The sequence below is a fragment of the Doryrhamphus excisus genome, chromosome 18 (genome assembly GCF_030265055.1).
Source record: "Doryrhamphus excisus isolate RoL2022-K1 chromosome 18, RoL_Dexc_1.0, whole genome shotgun sequence".
NCBI lineage: Eukaryota > Metazoa > Chordata > Actinopteri > Syngnathiformes > Syngnathidae > Doryrhamphus > Doryrhamphus excisus.
Window position 1 is genome coordinate 4,801,294 of NC_080483.1, and position 23,730 is coordinate 4,825,023.

Sequence of the window (23,730 nt, forward strand, 5' to 3'; positions counted from 1 at the left end):
AAATGTACGTCCTTTATAAAGCGCCTTTCCTTTCTACAAAAAAGTTATTTTTCTTTGAAAGAAAAAATAAGGTATTTTTCTTTGTAGAAAGACCCTTCATCTATGTCTATGGAGTCGACAAGCAGGGGTGAGTAATGTAATAGTTACTTTTACTGGTAACTAGTTACTTTAGTAGTGGAGTAACTCAGTTAGTAACTCAGTTAGTAACTCAGTTACTTTTTTGGAGAAGTAACTAGTAACTATAACTAATTACTTTTTTAAAGTAACATGCCCAATACTGTTTCTGAGTCACAGAGTCTGACGCAGTTTTTAAACTTAATTCCCACAAACGCAGCATTAATAGTACCAACAATTGAATAAATGCAGGAACAATGATTATGCAACATGAAATAGAGTTAGTAGCAAAAATATTGAAGGTTAAACTTAAAATACTTAAACTTAAACTTAAATACTTTTTTTAATTCAGAATCATTTTCAATGAAGTGCCAAACAAAACAAGTTTGTATTTGAGAAGAGGCTTAGAGTTTCAAGGCCATCCGCCAACGGCATGTCCTCAAACACACTGACAAGACAGGTTTTTCAAAATGTATGTATCTGTTTGAATATTTGTATTATGTTTGACAAAAGTGATGTAATAGCAGCAAAAAAAAATCCCGAAACAAAATATAATAACGTTTGAAGTTTGAAAGAGTTAATCCTACTAAAAACTTGACTGTTAGCGAACATGCTAACCCACGTGTCGCAGAGTTTGCGAGCAAACAGTTAAATTGCAACAATTGTGAAAAAATGAATGAATTTTTTTTTATTTTATTTTATTTGGGCAAATATATGAAACATTACAGTGCATTTCTTACATCAATCAAAATATAACTTTCCATTATTTACATTTATATTCAACTATCTGATCCCAAGCCCAAAAGGAGTAGGCTGAAGCAAAAGCTTATGAATGCCTACCCCTTTTTGCAAGATATAATCATGTTCATGCCACTGTCTTGTTTTCCCCTGTTATTATTCATTCATTCATTCATTTTCTACCGCTTTTTCCTCACGAGGGTCACGGGGGGTGCTGGAGCGTTTATCAGAAATCATCACCTAAATTATTGCCTTTTTAAAAAAGACAAACAATAGATGATGGCTGGTTTGTGTCCAAAAAAAGATAGTTCAGCCACTTAATTTCCCTGATCAATTAATGTAGACATTTCATTGAATATTTTCTCATATGCATTAGAGGTTGCCCCTACATTTGTAAAGGTGGGGAGGCTCAGACAGACACACATGCTGCTCAGCTAGGCTGTGGCGTGATTGCATATTACAGCAAACAGAGCTCTGGTATCAGTGACATGTCTCAAGCTTGATGAGGCCAGCCCAGCTCTTTGAGAAAACTGCGTCTCCCATGATGCACCATGGCCGACCTTTCCAGACACAGGTGAGAATGGGCAGAGCGCCAACCAATCACAGCCTGACTGGTCCGCGGCACTGGTGGGGAGGGCCCTACCTGACAAACATAAACATAAACACAGACATAGAACGATACACATACGTAGATGGAGTCCTACCTTTTCTGGAGGGGTCAAAGGTCGTTTGGGAGGTTCTGCGCTGGCTGCTTTCTTCAGGTTGTTGCTCTCCCTTTCATACTAACAACATGAAAAGGTGGGTATGTTACTAAGACATAAACACACAAACATATGCTCCCCCTCATGAGTACCTCCTTGTAGACCTCACTGAGGAACCCCCACTTGTTTGGCCACACCTCCGCCAAGTCCTTCTCCGTATTCACGTGAGCTTTCCTGCACACACACACAGGAATGAGGAAAAGTGTGTTTACACAGAACACAAATCATTATTCTAACATTCAAGCATTGTATATATAAATATGCAGTACTATAAAAGGCCACTAGGCGGCAGTATCACTGTCACTCATCTAACTTCAGTCCCATTCTACATTATCCGGGACACCAGATCCTAAATTAGAATATAGGTGCATGAAAGGCCAACATATTAAGTGCAGTACATTCAAAATGATGATGTACACTTTTGGCCTACATAGTTGGTACATCTGCCAAAATATTAGGTACACCCAAAATGCAAATGTTAATTGTGAATAATTTAAGACACAAATGATGTGGTTAATTTTCTAAATGACAAGTACAATATCACATTGACATTGACATATGACATTATTTCAAAAATAATCAGGAATTTTACCAGATTTCATCCTGATGCACAAAGTTGACTGGTTCTGATGCTCGCTGTGCCTCCGCCATCTTTCCTGTTGCATGTGTGTGTTTGTATGTGGTGTCTAACTCAGGGCTGGGTTCGTGTTTCACCTGTGTGTAAGTTACACTGACTAAACTGTTGACTGTTGCCATGATCGTGGCGTTGCCGGACTGGCGCGTGCGACCCAGGCAACCACAACATATGTCAGCTTTGTGCTATGGTGAAAAAGCCAACTATTAGTATCAACTTTGCGCTTTCTTGCTGTTTTTTTTTTCAAATATTTCAACTTTCTTCGTCAATAATTTTTATTTAAAATTTTAATTTAAAAATTAAAAAAAAAAATATTTTTTTTAATACTTTGACTTCATTCCATTAAAATGCTTTGACTTTATTTTGATATAACTAAACTTTTTCCCCCAGCCTAACCCCCCCCTAAAAAAAAAACACACTTTATTTAGTTTTGTTTGTTTCTCATATCTTTTTTTAAAAGACCAATGCTATATTTTTATTAAGATTTCAACTTTATGCTATTATTATGAGTTATTCTCATCTCATTATTCTCGTGTTTAATATTTTGCGTTTATTCTCAGAAAGTGTTGGTAGTATGGGAGCCAGGCAACGACATTTCGTTGGCAATTTCACTACTGTGTTTTTGTGCAATGACAATAAAGGGAGTCTATCTATCTATCTATCTATCTATCTATCTATCTATCTATCTATCTATCTATCTATCTATCTATCTATCTATCTATCTATCTATCTATCTATCTATCTATCTATCTATCTATCTATCTATCTATCTATCTATCTATCTATCTATCTATCTATCTATCTATCTATCTATCTATCTATCTATCTATCTATCTATCTACTGGCCTTTTTTGCAGTACATTTAGCGAGTGAAGATTGCTTTCATAGTTATTAGCCCATATTTACACACAATAAGTAAGATATGGTAGAACCAAATTTTGACATTTTATCTCTTAATTTAGACTTTTTATCTCGTAATTTCAACTTTTTATCTCGTAATTTCGACTATTTATCTCATAATTTTGACTTTTTATCTCATTATTTCGATTTACCATTATGATAATTTTTTTTCAGTGACGAAAACGAGCTTCCATACAAAGGTGATGATGCAACTCCACAATAGAAGAGATCTCTTTTTTTTAAAACGCATTCACGCGTGTGTAAATGTGTGCACACACAGTTCAAAATGTGAAAACTGTACATAGTTCAAGGTGTTATACATATTTGTAAACAAAAAGTTTATTTTCATGTAAAATACCAATTTTTGTGTTTATGTTGTGGCATCATTGTTTAGACATTGTGGCTAAAGATATATGGCTACATTTGTGTCAAAGTGAAAGTTATGCTTGAAATGTATCTTGTATTCACAAAAAGCCTTTTTTCTCCCTTTTTTGTTGAGAACTGATATTTGGCTAAAACTTACCTATGTTCTACTGCTGATTACTAAAGAATGAAAAAAAGGTAGAAACAAAAATTTTTTGTGGCGAAAGATGACAGTCTAATCTTTCTTTTGGTATATGTCTATATAGCCCAACATAATATTCGGTGTCCCTTGACAAATCATCAAAAATGGAAAATTAACAAATTATCGTTCTCTGGAAACAAACCATGTAAATAATGTTTGTTCCCGGGTCAGACTCCTCTATGGCCATCATAAAAGAGCTCAAATAATAAAACAGCAAAAATAATGCATAAGGCTAAAAATAACCAATTAGCTAAAAATGTCATCCAATACTCCTCTACAAGAGAGGAGAAATATGATCTCAGGGAAGAAGTACATTTGAAACACTTATATGCTAGGACTACGTTATGCTAGCCATAGCATTTCAGTATGTGGAATCAAACTATGGAATGGATTGAGTAAGGAAATCAAACAATGCACAACGATGAGCCAATTCAAGAAACAATACAAGCAGTTGATGTTTGCTAAATACAAGGATGAAGAGTCTTGAACCAGTCATGATGTGCTATATATATCACTATATTGACACTTACTATGGTACCCATTATGGCATTGGATGCTCATATCACCTTGTACTTCGGTACGAGGTACATTATTAAAAAAAAAACAAAAAAAACCTTAAACTGTATTATGGAAAGCAGGAAGTGAACAAATGTAACAGTTAGTGATTGTAAAAGTACCGGATGGAGGGGTAGGATTTAATAAGCTTTGCTTCTTCCTACTCCTTTTGGACATGTGGAACTGTGAACTGATTATGGGATGCACTCAATTGTAATCGGATGTATGGTCAAATGAAATAAAACCATTACCATTACCATAAAAACGTTATTACTGTGTTATTAAGTAACATGAGAATCTGTTTGAGCTCTTGTACTGTGTGTAGTAACAAAAATAGAACACGAGATGGCGCTCCAGTCATATCTTCAGCAATGACTTGTCATTTCCCACTGAAGTTCTGGGATGCAAAGAAGTTAGGGATTTTAACATGGCCACCAACCCTAACCCACATCTACAAACGTATAGGGACATAGTTAAAAATGAAGATAACTTGGTAGAACAGCTTTAATGCTTCTGAGAAGACTTTCCATGAGTGAGTTCATTTGTGAGGGGACCTGATGTTGGACATCTTCTAGTTCTTCCACACCAAACTCCTCCAAGCATGCCCTGATGGAGCTGGCTTCGTGTGCTGGGTCCCACATTCATTCATACATTGACTGAGAGACTCTGCAGTATCTTATCACCTTAGCTCAAGTCGTTGTTGATTCAGTCATGGTCACTGCATGAGTCAGTCGTGTTTACGTGAGTCTATACTATCCATGCACTTTGAGCCACACATTGACGTCAGCTGCCTCGTGTGATGTATGTTGACGGCAGCTTGCATTGACGCTGCTAACACAGTTACAACACTGATTGACGTGCAAGTCCACAACTACACTACATGGCTGTTTTTTTATTTATTATTTTCCATATATTTCAACTTTCAAAGCAAATATTACGATACAACACCCATGACTTTGACAAAATTGCTATAGTATTCTAACTTTTTCTGACCTCATTTCCCAAGAATTACAACTTGATTTTGCTTGTTTTTTTTCTCAGCATATTCAAATTGGTTAGCATGTTGGCCACACAGTAGATCGGGAAGATCTGGGTTCAAATCTCCGTTTGGCAATGACATGTTCTCCCCGTGTGTGGGTTTTCTCCGGGTACTCCGGTTTCCTCCCCTATTCTAAAAACATGCTAGGTTAATTGGCGACTCCAAATTGTCCATAGGTATGAATGTGAGTGTGAATGGTTGTTTGTGTATATGTGCCCTGTGATTGGCTGGCCACCAGTCTAGGGTGTGCCTCCGAAGTCTGCTGGGATAGACTCCAGCATACCCCGCAACCCTAGGCATATAAAATGAATGAATGAACATTTTTGCTACTAAAATAATTTTTTTGTCACACTATTGACTTCATTTTTGTAAAATTATAACTGTTTTTAAAATGGTATACTGGTAATTATGACTTTATTTCCATAGTACTGTATTTTGACTTCATTTTTGTAAAAACTAAATCATTTTCCAAAAACTAAAACCAAAAGCAATACGTACAGCTAGGAGAATACACATCTGCAAGTTCATATATTACATGCGGAGTTCCCCAGGGGTCAATACTGGGGCCAAAATTGTTCAACTTGTACATCAATGATATCTCCAAAGTAACAAAAGACTTAAAGCTGGTATTATTTGCGGATGATACCACTGCCTTTTGTTCTGGAGGGAGTACAGATTATATCATTAGAAAGGTCAGAGAAGAAATGGTCACACTAAAAAGATGGTTTGATGATAATAGATTGTCCTTGAACCTAAGTAAAACTAAAATCATGCTGTTTGGTAACAGCAAGTCAGCAGGTTTCCTGAGGTGAACCTGAGTGGTACTCTTTAAACATGTGCTGCTTTGACTTGACTTGTTGACTACAAAAGCTTCAGTGATCGTGTTAAAGATTCCGAGGATGCTTTATGAGTGCTGACATACAATTGGGCATCCTGTTCATAAAACACAAGCGGCTGAGGGTGTTATGCAACAGTTGGCGGTATCATCAAGGCGCTTTCCTGATACAAAACAAACACCAGCAGACACAAGAACGCCTCAAAGTTTTTATTTTCTCAGTGACTGTGACTTTACTTTCATCCATTTAGTCTAGCCCTCACAAGTCATTTAGAGTAGTCAGCATGCAGCTTGTTGTGCAATATAGATTTACCACCCACTGAGAATTACATAACACAAGTGGGTAGCAAGATAACTGTCTGGCCTACAAATAAGCATAGTTGCTACCTGCACGAGTGCTGCCAGCACCGGGGAGCTGCGGTTCATTGGGGGAAACTTAAATTCCAATATGTACCGTCACGCTATACTAAAGCAGAATATGATCCCCATTGGTGGGGGTTTTATTACAGTTCATCTTGTCAAGAGACAATGCTATAGAACAGGGGTCTCAAACTCAATTTACTTGGGGGCCACTGGAGCTCGGGTCTGGGTGAGACTGGGCCGCATCAGGTTTTCCAAAAAAAACAAACAAAAAAACGCATTTATTTAAAAAAATAAAATGAAAAAAACTTCGCTTTGGTTCCAATTTTCTCCAAGAAAAGCTCTGATAAAACATTCCACTGTTCTCAAATATCTTACTTTTTATTTTTCTACACAAAATAAGATGAAAAATAAATAAACAAATCAAGAATAAAGAAAATCAATCAATCAGTAATAAATAAATAAATATGATAATAATAATAAAACGGCAAATAATAAAAACTTAAGAAACCACATATAGTTGGTGGGTAGACAAATTATTTTTTTCAGATTAAAATGAACAAAGCATTATTAGAGCCCTGTAGACATGACAAAACACGACTATAGTCACATTTATACTCTTTTTATTTACAACATATTGCGCAACTGCAGGGTCTTGAGACACATGCTAACTCGCAAACTAGAGAGCTAGCGACCTAAACGGTAGCCTCCAAGTTATTTCCTTTAAACTTAAATAGCCAAAAACTTACCACTTCCACACGGATAGGGAGGATAACTATTAACAGTTATTTAACCTTTAACATGAACATTAATCAAATGTAATAATTTTTTCTGGGTACATGATACCATACAGCATCCATATCAAACTTGCACGGGCCGCACTAACATTAAACTTTCATATCAAGGCGGGGGCCTCAAACTAGTGTCCTGCGGGCCACATTTGGCCCGCGGGCCGCAAGTTTGAGACCCCTGCTATAGAACGTAAACATATTTAATATGTAACAAGATAATCAAGTCAAGTATGGTGATGGTAGGGTCACGTTTCAGGCCTGCTGCACGAGTGCTGCCGGCGCTGCAGACCCGCAGTTCATTAGGGAGCACATTGGCCACTTAAATTGTTGGGAGTAACAAAACTAGCAAGATTTTCATGATTGTGTCGTGCCTCCAGTCAAACGTGGTGGTCATGATATGAGGCTACACGAGTGCTGGTGGCTGGAGCTGTGGTTTATGGAGGAAAAAGATTCATTCCAACGTAGAATTCACCAAGCATGTCTGGTCGTGTGACATTAGGGGGCAGAAACCGGGATGGTGGTGGACGTGGGCGCGACTGAGGGAATGATGAATTCTGCAAAATTGCGAAGAGGAAACTGGGTTGTCGTTAGCTAAGCATGGTGGTGGCGGACTGCACGTGTGGGGAAGATGAAGGGGAAGCTGATGGAGGGGACAAGTAGTATGTCTCCTCCACTCCTGAACCTTCAAATACGGGGCCTGTACTCACATCAGTCAACTCAGCTGTCAATTACTCATACTTGTTTCCACAGCCCCGATGTTCAACCCAAGCAGGGCGAGCCCCCAGCAGGCAGCCAATGAGGTTCCGTCAAGGCGCTCCAGAAATGACATCGGTCAGCAAAGTGGGTCAAAGTTCAAATTCAACTTCTGCAAGAGGTTGTGACTTTTTCTGCTTATTATGGGATGTTTTTATCTGGCCCACAATCACGGCAGATAAGATGACAAATAATCAATCCACTGTAAAGAGAAAGTCCTCTCGTCAACTTGTCACCAGGGAACTGGTTGTACATTCCGACGCATATTAATGATTCACCTGCAACACACGCATGCGAAACATGAAGAACAACAGGTCCATACGCTCTCACACACATACACATCCCACCCCTCCCTCACCTTTGAGGGACATCCTAGAAGATAAAAGGAGCGCACCCTGCTTGCAGCGCAGCTCACGCTTACCAAAGCTCAGCAACAACAACAGCAAGCGAGGTCCGTCTTCACCCTCATGCTCCTGCAGCGTTCTGCACAGACAAGTTCTAAACTTTCCTTGTCTTCCATCCTCTCTGCTCCAGACCTGCTCTCCACCTCTAGTCTCATCTTGCCACCATGCCTCCTCAGCTGAAGTCCCAAAAGCAAAGCGGCCCGCGGGTCCTGCAGGGTGACTTGAGCGCCCTCAGCCCGGCTGTCAGGGAGTTCGTGGAAGCCAACGTGACTCTGTGCCAGCCGGACTCCTTGCATGTCTGCGACGGCTCTGATGAGGAAAACCGCACCATCTTGGCCCAGCTGGAGGAACAGGGGGTGATCAAGAAGCTCACCAAGTATGATAACTGGTAGGTGGAGGGCGTCATCCTGATCTATTTAGGCTGTCAGATGGTATCTAAGGACAAGGAGTGATGGAATGTCGCTCAGATGTCAGCTGTTGTCATGAACAACACAACGGGAAGCTAACCCGTCATTCCGGTTCCAGCAGAATCTGCATAAAAATAAATGGATGGAATAACGTACTGGGACTTAACTATTAGGCTGCGTCCACTCTTAATGGTTCGGTAAATTTTCGGAATTTGCATATTGTATGCTTCCCATTTTTGGGAAGACCCTTTATTGTTCCCGGTACACAACACAAGTTCCAATGTCTAAAATCTTCCCAGAAAAGTGGAAGTAGTTCTAGCTGCAAAGACTCCACATTTTCTTCACTCTTCTTCCTGTTTACATCCCAGTACGTTTTTCCAAATGACGTAATGTTGGATCATCTTCATCGGTCATCATGTTTCTTCTTTCTGAAGCTGGCTGGCCAGGACCGACCCGAGGGACGTGGCCCGCGTGGAGAGCAGGACTGTGATCGTGACCAGAGAGCAGCGGGACACAGTGCCCACTCCTCTGGGGGGCGGAGTCAGCCAGCTGGGCCGCTGGATGTCGCCGGAGGAGTTTGACAAAGCGGCGGCTCAGCGCTTCCCCGGATGCATGAAAGGTATGGCAAAATCCTGAACTTAGAACCACAACGGATTCCCAATGTATACATGCCGGATATTCCGTTTTAATAACCACACATTTGTCCAATCAGGTCGCACCATGTATGTCATCCCCTTCAGTATGGGTCCGGTCGGGTCCGCCCTCTCCAAGATCGGAGTGGAGCTGACCGACTCGCCATACGTGGTGGCCAGCATGAGGGTCATGACCCGAATGGGCAAGGCGGTTCTGGCCGCACTCGGGAACGGCGAGTTTGTCCGTTGTCTGCACTCCGTTGGCTGTCCACTGCCACTTAAAAGTACGTCCACGTCTGTCCCAGCGATCCTTGTGCTACAGCTAATAACAACACTTATACTTATTTATACTCGTGATGTCAAGTAGGGGACACAAAATATGGTCAAGCTTGAGACCCCTGGTCAGAGTATTAAAAATCGTTTTTTAATGGTTTTATTATTTGTGGTATTTTGCCTTTGATGTGATGCAGACTCTTCAAGTAACGGTAATCTACTGTAGTTTGTTTTGGGTCAGTGCTGAATTTGAAGAATTTCTGATCTTCAGGACCACTGGTCAATAACTGGCCTTGCAACCCTGAGCAGACCCTCATCGCCCACATCCCACAGCGTAGACAGATTGTCTCTTTCGGGAGTGGGTATGGAGGAAACTCCCTACTGGGGAAGAAGTGCTTTGCCCTGCGCATCGCCTCACGTCTCGCCAAGGAGGAAGGCTGGTTGGCTGAGCACATGCTGGTAGGACGATGAACGATCCCATCATCGGACCAGACGTCACAGTGACATTAACTGTTAATTGTCCCCTTGTTCAGATCCTGGGCATCACCAACCCTGCTGGTCAGAAGAAGTACATGGCGGCAGCCTTCCCCAGTGCCTGCGGGAAGACCAACCTGGCCATGCTGCGTCCAACACTGCCAGGGTGGAAGGTGGAGTGTGTCGGTGATGACATCGCCTGGATGAAGTTTGATCAGCAAGGTGAGGACCACCAGGGGTGTACAACCAACCAGCTAGCATCATCACCATCACTTTTCCGCGACCGCTCACTTTCCTCTCATCACACTTGCAGGCAACTTACGCGCCATCAACCCCGAAAACGGCTTCTTTGGTGTTGCGCCTGGTACCTCTGCCAAAACAAACCCAAACGCCATGGCAACTATTGCCAAGAACACCATCTTCACCAATGTGGCAGAGACCAGCGATGGCGGTGTTCACTGGGAGGGCATGGATGAGGAGCTGGCAGAGGGCGTCAGCGTCACTTCTTGGAAGAACAAATCTTGGAAGCCAGAAGACGGTAAGAGTCATGAAGGCAGGGGTCTCAAACACGCAGCCTGCGGGCCACACTAGTTTGAGGCCCCCGCCTTGATATGAAAGTTTAATGTTAGTGCGGCCCGCGCAAGTTTGATATGGATGCTGTATGGTATCATGTACCCAGAAAAAATTATTACGTTTGATTAATGTTCATGTTAAAGGTTAAATAACTGTTAATAGTTAACCTCCCTATCCGTGTGGAAGTGGTAAGTTTTTGGCTATTTAAGTTTAAAGGATGAAGGCTACCGTTTAGGTCGCTAGCTCTCCAGTTTGCGAGTTAGCATGTGTCTCAAGACCCTGCAGTCGTGTTTTGTCATGTCTACAGGGCTCTAATAATGCTTTGTTAATTTTAATCTGAAAAAAATAATTTGTCTACCCACCAACTATATGTGGTTTCTTAAGTTTTTATTATTTGCTGTTTTATTATTATTATTACATTTATTTATTACTGATTGATTGATTTTCTTTATTCTTGATTTGTTTATTTATTTTTCATCTTATTTTGTGTAGAAAAATAAAAAAGTAAGATATTTGAGAACAGTGGAATGTTTTATCTGAGCTTTTCTTGTAGAAAATCGGAACCAAAGCAAAGTTTTTTTTAATTTTTTGTTTTTAATAAATGCGTTTTTGGGGGGGGAAACCTGATGCGGCCCAGTCTCACCCAGACCCGAGCTCCAGTGGCCCCCAAGTAAATTGAGTTTGAGACCCCTGCATTAAGGCATTCGATATCTTGCCAGCAAGATCTGGCTTTACAGCAAGTAAGACCTCCTCCAGGATCAGGCTGCAAGTCTCCAACCGAACTCCGGTGGGGTGGTCAGAGGACATGCACAGACTGGTTTGTCCTTTAGCATAGCGCCATGCTATAGAGGCAGTAATACTGCCGCTCACCCTCAATGGTTCCGAGAGCACGGGACTCAAATTAACGGATTTTGGCAGCTATGGTCCGTCAGGATGGCCAGGTCTCTGTCTGCCACATCGGTACCAGATGGACAGTTGGCAGAGCTTCATGAAGTCATAAAAAGCTGCAACTTAAAAAGTGCAAATGTGGGAGATGTTTGACAAAGGCCGTTAAAGAAGACCAGGATGGAGAACCTTGTCAACCTTGTTGTTTTCTGCAGATGAACCTTGTGCCCACCCCAACTCTCGTTTCTGCTCGCCGGCCAGTCAGTGCCCCATCATTGACCCTCTGTGGGAATCACCAGAAGGTGTTCCGATTGAGGCCATCATCTTTGGGGGACGTCGGCCTGAAGGTGAGTAAGACAGAAGAAATGTTCCATCAAGGTGCAATTAACTCCATGAGGACGTTCTTCTTCAGGTGTTCCGCTGGTCTATGAGGCCTTCAGCTGGCAGCACGGTGTCTTTGTTGGTGCTGCCATGAGGTCAGAGGCCACCGCCGCAGCTGAACACAAAGGTTGGTATCCTGAGACGTCGTGATGACCAGCTGAAGATCTCTACTGACTACTTCTTCTTGTTCTTCCTCATTCTCCTTCTTTTGGTCTCATTCATCTCCTTCTCGTTTGTCTTCTCATTCCTCTTCATATCCTTCTCCTCTTTCTCCTCCTGCTCATTTTCTTTATTTTCTGTTCCTCTTTTATCTCACTGTTCCACATTCCTCCCCTTCCTCCTTTGTTATTCTTCTGCTGCATCTTTTTTATTCTCCTCATTCTCCTCCTCCTTTTCTGCTCCAAACCTTCCTATGACTTCCTCCTCTTTCTTCCTCTTCTTTCCTTTTAATTCATCTCCTTCTCAATCGTCTTCTCATTCCTTTTTATTCTTCTCCTTCCCCTTCCTGCTATTATCCTTCTACTTTCTCCCTTTTCGTGACTTCTTTTTCTTCTTCTCTTTCCCCTCGTTCTCCTCCTTTCACTTCTCTTTCATTTCCCTCTATATTTTTCCCTTCTCATTGTCTTCCTCTTTCTTCCGCTCCTTCCTTTCCTTGTCCTCCTTCTTCCTCTTCTCCTTCCCTTCACCTTGTCATACGCCCCTTGTCCCTTGCTTCTCGTTCCAGGCAAGGTGATCATGCACGACCCATTTGCCATGCGGCCATTCTTCGGCTACAACTTCGGCCAGTACCTCTCTCACTGGCTCAGCATGGCAGAGCGTCCCGGCGCCAAGCTCCCCAAGATCTTCCATGTTAACTGGTTCCGCAAGAGCCCCTCTGCCGGCTTCCTCTGGCCCGGTTTTGGTGAAAACATCCGCGTTCTGGACTGGATGTTTCGGCGGTTGAATGGCGAGGCCGGCGCCATGCCGTCCGCCGTGGGCTACCTGCCATGCCCGCACTCTCTGGACCTACACGGTCTGAGCGTGGACATGAACCAGTTGTTTGCTCTGGACCAAGACTTCTGGCAGAAGGAGGTGGAGGAAGTGGAGAAGTACTTCCGCACGCAGGTGAACGATGACCTGCCCGTGGAGGTGGCGAGGCAGCTGGAGCTCCTCCGGCATCGGGTCAACCAGATGTGAAGAAAATGTTACGAGGAAAACCTCATTATAGTTTTCGTAGACTTGCTAGAATGTTCCATTGCCACTGATTGTAACATGCAAATGTCACCGATTGAAGGTGAACAATCCAAAGGTACTCCTGTTAGCATTCAATGCTAACGGCTAGCTCTCCATCCATTCCTGTGCATTTAATTCTTATTCCATTTGTTGTATTTCATGATAACTTATTGTGAACGCACAATACTTTATGCCTTAATTTATTTTTATATGTCTACTTTGTATTCAAATCTAAGTTCTGGCCCCAAAAGGGCAACTGTCAATAAACATACTGCCATTACTTACGCTGCTTTATTTCTCATGTTGAAAAGTTTTCATTTATTTAGAAGAACATCACTGATGCTCATGTTTAACCGCCATTAGCTTAAGATTTTTTTGATACAATCAATCATGACATCCTAATAACTAAATTATAAAGGTATGGAATAAGAGGATTAGTTCTGAACTGGGTCAAAAGCCGACAGGAAACAATACGTAAAGCTAGAGAATACACATCTGCAAGTTCATATATTATGTGCGGAGTTCCCCAGGGGTCAATACTGGGGCCAAAACTGTTCAACTTGTACATCAATGATATCTCCAAAGTTACGAAAGACTTAAAGCTGGTATTATTTGCGGATGATACCACTGCTTTTTGTTCTGGAGGGAGTACAGATGAAATCATTAGAAAGGTCAGGAAAGAAATGGTCACACTAAAAAGATGGTTTGATGATAATAGATTGTCCTTGAACCTAAGTAAAACTAAAATCATGCTGTTTGGTAACAGCAGAAAGGACACAAACTAGCAAATACAAATAGACGGTGTGGACATTGAAAGGGTGAAGGAAAATACATTTCTGGGGATCACAATAGATGAAAATATGAGCTGGAAACCTCATATTACAAATATACAACATAAGGTGGCCAGAAATATTTCAGTATTGAACAAAGCAAAATTTGTTCTCAATCAGAAATCACTCCACACTCTTTATTGCTCTCTGGTTCTACCATATCTTACTTATTGTGTGGAAATATGGGATAATAACTATAAAAGCAATCTTCACTCGCTAAATGTACTGCAAAAAAGGTCAGTAAGGATAATTCATAATGCCGCCTACAGAGAACATACTAACTCCTTATTTCTAAAATCACAAATACTTCAACTTGCTGATATAGTTCATCTTCAAACAGCTAAAATAATGCATAAGGCTAAAAATAACCAATTAGCTAAAAATGTCATCCAATACTTCTCTACAAGAGAGGAGAAATATGATCTCAGGGAAGAAGTACATTTGAAACACTTATATGCTAGGACTACGTTATGCTAGCCATAGCATTTCAGTATGTGGAATCAAACTATGGAATGGATTGAGTAAGGAAATCAAACAATGCACAACGATGAGCCAATTCAAGAAACAATACAAGCAGTTGATGTTTGCTAAATACAAGGATGAAGAGTCTTGAACCAGTCATGATGTCACGGAGCGGCATGTCTATGTTGCGGTGCGACCCCAGGATGCAGAGAGCAGGACCAAATGCAGGTAAAATAATATTTATTCTGGCTATAATAGCAGCAGAAGAAAAGGCAACTCAACTTGCTGACGGACAAACAACAATAATCCCACAAAGGGAGACGCACACACCTGAACTAAATAGACACTCAAATTAGGGACAGGTGTGGGTAACTAAGACAACGGAGGCAGACAAGGCAAAACAGGAAGTCAGACAAAATAAGACCGAGCAAAAAGGAAACCAAAACCCAGACCGGAAACTCAAACCCAAACTGTCACGTGCAAACCCACACAGGGCGTGACACATGATGTGCTATATATATCACTATATTGATACTTACTATGGGACCCATTATGTCATTGGATGCTCATATCACCTCGTACTTTGGTACGAGGTACATTATTAAAAAAAAACAAAAAAAAAATGTATTATGGAAAGCGGGAAGTGAACAAATGTAACAGTTACTGATTGTAAAAGTACCAGATGGAGGGGTAGGATTTAATAAGCTTTGCTTCTTCCTACTCCTTTTGGACATGTGGAACTGTGAACTGATTATGGGATGCACTCAATTGTAATCTGATGCATGTTCAAATGAAATAAAACCATTACCATTACCATTACCATTACATGACTGAAGGCATGAAGGCACAATAATTGTTTTTTTTGTGCAAGAAAATTCAATTAATGCTAAAAGCAACCAGTGAAGGGTAATACAGTATAAACTGATCCAAATACCCACACTTTAGCTTTGTGTTATTTTAGCGTAATAATATTTCTCATAAATAATGATTTTTTAGAATATGCACAGGGCCAATAAAAGACAAGCTGCAGACTAAAAATGGCCCTATACACGCACTTTGGACACCTTGCATTTGAGTGTGTATGAGGTGCCTTTTGAACTAAAACTGAAAACGTTTGTTGAGACAAAATCGATGGTTATGGTGTACTTAAGAATAATATAATAATAATATAATATATATAATAATATAATAATAATAATAATGAAGTTGTATTGTGGCTTTTGGACTATGACACTGACAATACAAACCATTGAGGCTGAGCTGTACTGTAGACAGTATTATGTCATTTTATGACTTGGATTCATCTTTCATTGATAACCGATACCATTAAGTTGGTTTCCACATCTCATGTTTGCTTTTTTGTGTTCCTACCTGAGCTCCTTCTGGTCATCGTGTCCACCAGACCTCGTTAGCTCAGCCAGTCGACTCCGTTCCTTCCTGCTGCGTCTTTTAGTGCAATTAGCCTGTGAAGACATCCATTGGAGAACTTGTGTACTTGTGTACAATTAGTCTTTTGGGTGCAAAAGTGCAGTCACACTGAGAAGAAGGGCAAAATAGTACACTGACTTTACACTCAAAACTGTCTAAATAAAAAATGTGTAATGATGGACACTTACCACCCTCAATAGTTGCCTTTTCTCCTTTAATGGTCATTTGCAACCACTCAAATTAGTCTAATCCAGGGGTCTCAAACTCAATTTACCTGGGGGCCACTGGAGCTAGGGTCTGGGCAAGGCTGGGCCGCATCAGGCCCCCCCCCCCCAAAAAAAAACGCATTTATTAAAAACTGAAAAATATACAAACTTTTTCAGTGCTTTGGTTCCAATTTTCTACAAAAGCTCTGATAAAACATTCCACTGTTCTCAAATATCTTAATTTTTATTTTTCTGCACAAAATAAGATGAAAAATAAATAAACAAATCAAGAATAAAGAAAATCAATCAATCAGTAATAAATAAATATAATAATAATAATAAAATGGCAAATAATAAAAGAAAGCACATATAGTTGGTGGGTAGACAAATGAGATTATTCCAATATTCACCATGTCTTCTTTTCAGTGGTGATTTGCAACCACTTGAGTAAGTCTGCATTTAATCTCATGAGTAACGCCCAATATTTCTGCTTTTTAATGGTGATTTGCAAACACTCGAATTAGTCCCTGTATGTAATATAATCTGTTTTTACCAGTTTATTCTTTCTCTCTCCTTTTTGAAAGTGAATTGCAACCACTAAAGTTAGTTCCCATATTTACTAGTCTTGTATTTGTTTAAAAATCTCATGATAGTTACTGTATTTACATGTCTTTTCTCCTTTTAATTGTAATTTGCAACCCCTCGAGTTAGTGCCGGCATGTAATCTAATCTATCCATCCATCCTTTTTCTATGCCTCTTATCCTCACAAGGGTGGCAAGGGGTATGCTGGAGCCTATCCCAGCTGACTTGAGACTGGAGAGACTGGACTGGACATGAGAAAATATTTACCCACTTCTTTTTAATGGTGCTTTGCAACCACTTTTTAGAAAAATGGCAAGACCCCAATATTTTTCTTCTTTTTCTCTTCTTTTTATTACAACCACTAAAGTTAGTCCCTATAGTTACTAATTTAATCTCTTTTTTTTGAATAACATGAAAGAATTAGAGAGGCACTTAACCACTTCTCTACTTTTAAATGATGAATTTAAAGACTCAAGTTAGTCCCTGTATTTAATCAAATCTAATGTTTTTTTTAGAAATGAGAAAATCCCAATATTTACCCACTTTGTTTGTTTTCTCCTTTTCACCACTGAAATTATAAAAAAATTATAAGTTTATTTATAGCGCACTATTTGTGCACAAGGTCATTCAAAGTGCTTTACAGAAAAGAAGGGTAAGATCATAAAATCATTACAGAAAATTTCAAAAATCAAATTTTTCTTTCCTCTCCCCCCCTCCTCTTTCTATAAAAGATGTTGAGTATTTACTGATTTTTTTATATTAAAAAAAATCATTAAACTGTTTTTAAATCATTGGCATGGTTGCCCCTATTTGTACATGTGTTTATGTGCTATGTTTGAATTGAATTATGTATAAAAAATGTTTTTTCATATGTTAAAATCTGTACACCTGTTAAATGAATGTTATTGCCCTTCGACAGGTGATACTCATCAAAACAGGTCGCTCCCTAAGTCCCCGGATTGGTCGCCTGCACCCATCGGAGACATACATATACATATGTGTGTAGGGCGGGGATGGGATAATATGTCTGATGAAGGTCAAATGGACCGAAACGTTATCTAAATAAACTAATGAATGAAAGCGACACAGTGTGCGGGAACCGCTTTTTGAATTATTTTTAAAAATCAATTAATAAAACAAAAATATTAAGAATAATAAATGAAGAGCGCAGATAAGATACTTTCCGTTGGCTAATGCGCAGGTGAACAGAAGTGTTTTCAGCCTGTATTGTTGAGGATTGTCCCACATCTTCTTGTAGACTCTTCCAGATTTTGGCAGCATAAAACTGAAATGCAGCCTCACCGTGTTTAGTCCTGACTCGGGGAGACCACGATCTGACCGTCTCAGAGCCCGAAATGGTTTATGTGGCGCTAACATATCAGAGATGTACTTTGGCACAAGCTATTTTCAAGTCTAAAGTACTGGACTAACATGGTCATATTTCCTGGTTCTAGTCAGGACTCGAGCAGCAGCATTCTGGATGTACTACAGCGGTTTTATAGCTTGTTTAGAGAGTCCGGTAGGAAGGCCGTTACAGTAGTCCAGCCTGCTGGAGACAGAGGCATGGATTAGTGTCCCTAAATCTGGCTTAGAACCCATCCCTTTGATTTTGGCTGGGTTTTTTATGTTATTGATTTAATGTGGCTGTTTACTACTAATTACTACCCCTAGATTTCTAACCGGATGATTAAGTTTTAGAAGAAGAGTGTCAAAGATGGCTAATAACTCTTTCTCTGTGTGGAGTTTCCATGTTCTCCCCGTGCGTATGTGGGTTTTCTCCAGGTAGTCCGGTTTCCTCCCACATTCCAAAAACATGCATGTTGGGTTAATTGCGGACTCCAAATTGTCCACAGGTATGAATGTGAGTGGGAATGACGATGATGATGTCTATATGTGCCGTGCATTTGGAGTGTTTTAAGTACAACACCACCATTTTGTTGTACTTCTCATTATGAATGCACTTATGCACATCAAAGATTAGTGAAAGTATGCATGTGAATTAATTGAGACACAGCATTAACCCTCCTCTTGTGTTAGGGTCGGCACCGACCTGTTTTACATTTTAATGCATAAAAAGAATCACATAACATTTGTTTATTGCATCAAGGCTTTTTGACTTTGTCAGGAAACTCTATTTCAACAAAATAAAACCAAAAAAATCATTTTTACTACATTTTAAAATGGGAAGTAATGATAAGTGTACATTAGCCAACACAATGACAACCATCTCCTCTTCTCATTATGTAAGCTTCAGGGCAGGGGTCTCAAACACGCGGCCAAATTTGGCCCGCAGGACACTAGGGCCCCGCCTTGATATGAAAGTTTAATGTTAGTGCGGCCCGCGCAAGTTTATATAGATATAGATAGATTATCTTTAGTGATTAATACTAAAATGAGAAAATAAATAAAACTAATTGATTTAAGAGATATGTTCTATAGCTGTCAGTAATAGCCAGGTAACAAAAGAATTCAATTTATTAATATGATTCTTTTGAGGTTCATTTGACCATTTTTGGAAATTAAAATGGAGGGGTATAGTGACAAAAAAAGGCCTACATGCCCACACCAAAAGTATTAAAAGCAACATTTTCATGGATGAGGAAGCCTAAGAAGGTAACCAAGACATGAGAAGCAAATTTGATGGTAACTTATTGTTTTTAGTGTATTTTATAGCTGATTTAACCCTTTCATGCATGACCCATGATAAACTGAGATAAAAAAAATGTTACTAAGTGTTTTTATGTGTCTTTAGACATAAAAATAAGAACTGATTTGGTTCTGTTTTTATACACCAAATTTTCAAGAAGTTATGAATATGTCCACATAGGTGGACAGCATGCGTTTGTGGATTTTGACAAAACGAGACAAACAGCAGTGCTTCAATTGACAAAACTCATCAAACTGCAGTGCTTCAACTGACAAACTACACAAAGTATAGTGCATCAACTGACAACCTCACAAGGTTAGGGATAAGCCACAGATGAGGTGGTACAACCCTGCTACAACGCTGCATGCTTATGCTTATGTACTTATGTAGTCGATCAGTACTGAGATACAGTACTAGATCACCGTCTTGTGTGAAAAATTGCCATGCATCCAGGGCACACAGCCACATTGCAACACATGCAGCTGCACTTTGTTTTTCGGGTGCACGCAGGGTCTTGGCATCTTTGGGCATTTTTTATGTTGTTCAGCTGGGGCAAGAGGTTTCCAGGACCAGGCCTGACCTCCCAGGGTACCTTGGATGCAGGTTTGCGCTTCACAGGAAGAGGAGGTGGGGAGGTGTCACTTGGTCTCCCCCTTTTGCGGACAGTGCCTGAATTTATCAATGAATGAGCCACAGATGCCTTGAAAGGCAGAAGACCACCCTCCTCCAATCCAGAGAATCTGAGGAGATGCCAGGCATTCACAACGGTTACATCGAGGAAGTGGAAGAACATTCTGATGTACCAGTGTTTGGTCTTGCATCTGTGAGGATACATTGCCACCATTTGGTCCATCAGGTCAAACACTCCCATATAATCGTTGTTGACCTTCACTGCAAATGCCCTGTCCATGGTGATGATCTTCTTATCTTTCTTGGACCATCTCTGTGCAACATCCGTCAGGTGCTTGCCAAGACAGGAAGAGGCCAAGTGTCAAGCCAAAGTTTGACAGCAAGATCTTCACCATTGGTGGCAACAGAGAGACATAGCTCCTCTTCCTCCTTCTTTGAGTTCTGTTGCACTCCTGAGTTTTGTTTGTGCCCCCTGAAGCCTGTTGACCCGGCATGTGCCAGTGACATAGATGCCCTCTTCCTTCAAGACAGTAATTAATGGAATGCCACAAAAGTAGTTATCAAAAAACACCTTGTGGTTCTTGAATTGGATGTCATCACAGAGGCGCAAGATGACGTCTGCAGCCATTCCCAATTCGTTGACTGCACCTGTGCTGGCTGCACCCCTGTACACTTCAAAGTGGTACATGTATCCTGAAGCCCCTGATCTTGCCCAAATTTTCACACCCCAGTGTTTTGGTTTTTTGGAGATGTATTGCTTGATAGACAATTTGCCTTTGAAGAGCATGATCATATCATCTATGGCTTGAAACTCCTCAGGATCCACAGCAGAGAGCAAATTTGCTGGAAAAGTACCTGTTACTCATAATGAATAATGCACAAATCATACATATTGATATATACAATGCAGCTTACAATCTAATAGCATAAAATGTTGATTTATACAAAAGAAAACTACTTCAGATAAAACACTGTCAAGAATGATATACTGTTCAGGAATTGCATGTAATTGCATGCAGTCCACTTTGGTGGACATCTGAAAAATTGCAATTTCCTCCCAATCTAAAATCAATACTTGGAAATTTTCACAACTATGGTGATTATTAGGTGTTACCTGATGTAGAAATATTTTTTTTTACCTGCAGGAGTCTCCTACTCTAGAAGGATTGAGCAGAAATCCCACAGGTGTTAGGCATGTTTTAATTCCTGGCAGCCATCTTCAATGTTAACACAATTATTCTGCAGTTACAATGGTTGACCACACAAAGCAGTGTTGGGTGGATTCTCAGGCGTCCACTCTAGAGGCTTATAAGCAACAATGCCATCAAAACCTATTTTCATAATTGAAAATGACGTTTTAATAGCTGTCCACATGCGTGAAAGGGTTAATACATGGGTCAAAACCGACCCGTTAACATAAGAGATGATACCAGAAAGCTAACACAAGAGGAAGGTTAAGTATTATTGTGTTTAGTGTTTTAGGAGTATTTGTGTTTCCTTTCCGACACTTTTAGTCTATGTTGTTGTTCTGGCTGGAACCACAATTGTGTAACACACACATGAAGATAATGTCGGAGGCCAAAGTTAATCATCCCTAAGTTGTTTTTCAAAAGTGACGCAAACAACATATGAAGCAGTGTGAAGTGTTAAAGTGTCACCACGCAGGAAACAAACATCCCGTTTGGCTTGACGAACAACAACAAGCCTGTTGATGAGAAATGCTTCTTCATAATCATTAATCCTGCCGAACAACCACACATACACACATATGTTGGCATATTGTAAAAATAAGAAATAAGACATATTAGTAGATATTACACTAATGATCGTTGTCAGCTAAAACAGAACGCTAAAAAGTTTGGTTCAGCTAGCTTAGCATATATTGACCTACAGCATCTTCAATGTACATAATGTATGAAAATGGACCCTCCCACATCCTTCAGTTATGACATATGTGACCCTTGGTGGAAAAGATTTGCATACATCTGCTTATTTATTATGTAAATATCTACCTTCATTGTGATGTGCCGTCTCCGCGCTCTTCCCCCACATAATGGTGTCCCAGTCTGCCATCTGGTGGAGGCAGGCCGTTACTGCAGATGCTGAGAGGGCGACTTGAGAAAAGCAAGGGGCGTAGAAACTTTTCCCGTTGAGGGCCGAATAATAATAATAATAATAATCATCATCATCACCATCATCATAATAATCGTCAATAATAATTATCATCATCATTATCATAATAATAATAATAATCATAATCATAAAAATCATCATAATAATAATACTAATCATCATCATCATCGTCATAATAATCATAACAATCATCATCATAATAGTAATAATAATCATCATAATCATAATTATCATAATTATCATCATGATAATAATAATAATCACAATATCATAATAATAATAATCATCATCATAATAATAATCATAATAATAATTATATAATCATAATCATAATAATGATCATAGTAATAATAGTAATAGTTATAATCATAATCATAATAATACACAATTATAATAAAACACAACTGTATACATTGTGTAGGGTCCAAGAAGAAAAACCTGAAAGAAAAGGATGACAAATGTAATAAAAGTGATTAAATAGGAATACATTAGTAATAAACAGAAATACGAGGACACATTATTTGTGACAAGTCAATCGAAAACAATGAGGATAAACATCTAAATATATGAATAAAAAGGTGAACTGAATTGCATAATTCATGAGTAATTTCAGTGCATAAATTGACCAATAACATCCAATCACTCTGTCATAACTTATTTGGACATCACATAATATTGTAACTTTTTCCCCAGGAATCACAACATTGTTTTCTTTGTTTCTTGTATTACTTTTTAAAATATTTCAAAATAAGCTACTAAAATGACATTATATTTCCTCATAATATTACGCATTTATCCGTATAAAATTGTGACTTTTTTGTTATATTTTTTCTTGTAAAATCACTACTGGGATTTTACAATTTTTTTTTTACTTTCTTTGTAATAAGTTGCTTTTCAAAATATGACTTTATTCGTACAACATTTTTCTGCAATTTCCCAAATTAATTCCCAATTTTTCCTAAAATTGTTTTGTTTTGTTTGCTGTCACAAAATGTCATTTTAAAAAAAAATACAACTTTGTGCTACTGACAGTATTTGCCCTCGTAATATTATGGCATTATTCTTGTGAAATTTAAACTTTTTTATCTTAATGTTTTGACTTTATACTTGTTTTATTTTTACTGTTTTTAAAAATAGTTTATAGCCAATACAGCAGACATGCCCCCATGACCCACACATAGAGTTTCAAGTACCCCCACACAACACAAGTTTTGTATAAAAATGTCTTTATTTTCATTATTCCAAAGGCTAATTGAAATGATTCATACCATCTTAGGAAACAACATCTTTAGAAGAGACAATATCAAACAACATGCAGAGCAGACAATATACTGTAAATGTACACGTGAACTCACAAATGCATGATTTCACTGCAGCGTGAGCGGGATGCTTCCATGGAGGAGGATGTTCTTCTGCAGGGATCCATGATTGTGTCTTTGGGAATGTTTCAAGTCAGCAAAAAGACAAGATTGTGCTCAACTTCTTTCCAACACAGGACGTTAGCGGGAATAAGTCTGAAGTTGTC

At 39.5% G+C, this 23,730-nt stretch overlaps 2 protein-coding genes across 4 annotated transcripts; one reads left to right on the forward strand and one right to left on the reverse strand.

Moving 5' to 3' along the window:
* Positions 1 to 458: 458 nt before the first annotated feature.
* On the reverse strand, positions 459 to 22,149 carry LOC131106243 (uncharacterized protein C20orf85-like). Of its 3 annotated transcripts, none has more exons than XM_058055133.1 (5): positions 22,085 to 22,149; positions 15,950 to 16,041; positions 1,706 to 1,787; positions 1,557 to 1,634; positions 459 to 1,495 (listed from the first exon to the last, which is right to left on the reverse strand). In XM_058055133.1, the coding sequence occupies exons 1-5, from the start codon at positions 22,088 to 22,090 to the stop codon at positions 1,346 to 1,348; spliced, it is 408 nt and encodes a 135-aa protein (XP_057911116.1). In that variant the 5' UTR covers positions 22,091 to 22,149; the 3' UTR covers positions 459 to 1,345. The 3 variants fall into 3 exon arrangements, with proteins under 3 accessions (XP_057911116.1, XP_057911118.1, XP_057911117.1); XM_058055134.1 differs by having other exon boundaries at positions 1,415 to 1,491; XM_058055135.1 differs by lacking the exons at positions 15,950 to 16,041; positions 22,085 to 22,149 and adding an exon at positions 2,206 to 2,264.
* Positions 8,369 to 13,566, forward strand: pck1 (phosphoenolpyruvate carboxykinase 1 (soluble)). The gene is made up of 10 exons (XM_058055130.1): positions 8,369 to 8,496; positions 8,580 to 8,837; positions 9,291 to 9,475; positions 9,569 to 9,772; positions 10,033 to 10,220; positions 10,295 to 10,457; positions 10,549 to 10,773; positions 11,909 to 12,040; positions 12,106 to 12,201; positions 12,799 to 13,566. Exons 2-10 carry the CDS (start codon positions 8,614 to 8,616, stop codon positions 13,248 to 13,250), a joined length of 1,869 nt encoding a protein of 622 aa, XP_057911113.1. The 5' UTR covers positions 8,369 to 8,496; positions 8,580 to 8,613; the 3' UTR covers positions 13,251 to 13,566.
* Positions 22,150 to 23,730: the final 1,581 nt, after the last annotated feature.

Bases quoted from the DNA above. Each gene is read 5' to 3' on its own strand.
- pck1 (XM_058055130.1), top strand. From the start codon at position 8,614: ATGCCTCCTCAGCTGAAGTCCCAAAAGCAAAGCGGCCCGCGGGTCCTG. The intron at 8,838-9,290 runs GTAGGTGGAGGG...TTCTTTCTGAAG, and splicing joins CTCACCAAGTATGATAACTG to CTGGCTGGCCAGGACCGACC. The intron at 9,476-9,568 runs GTATGGCAAAAT...TTGTCCAATCAG, and splicing joins CTTCCCCGGATGCATGAAAG to GTCGCACCATGTATGTCATC.
- LOC131106243 (XM_058055133.1), bottom strand. The intron at 1,788-15,949 runs GTAGGAACACAA...GTGTGTGTGCAG, and splicing joins GATGACCAGAAGGAGCTCAG to GAAAGCTCACGTGAATACGG. The intron at 1,496-1,556 runs GTAGGACTCCAT...TATGTTTGTCAG, and splicing joins CTTTGACCCCTCCAGAAAAG to GTAGGGCCCTCCCCACCAGT.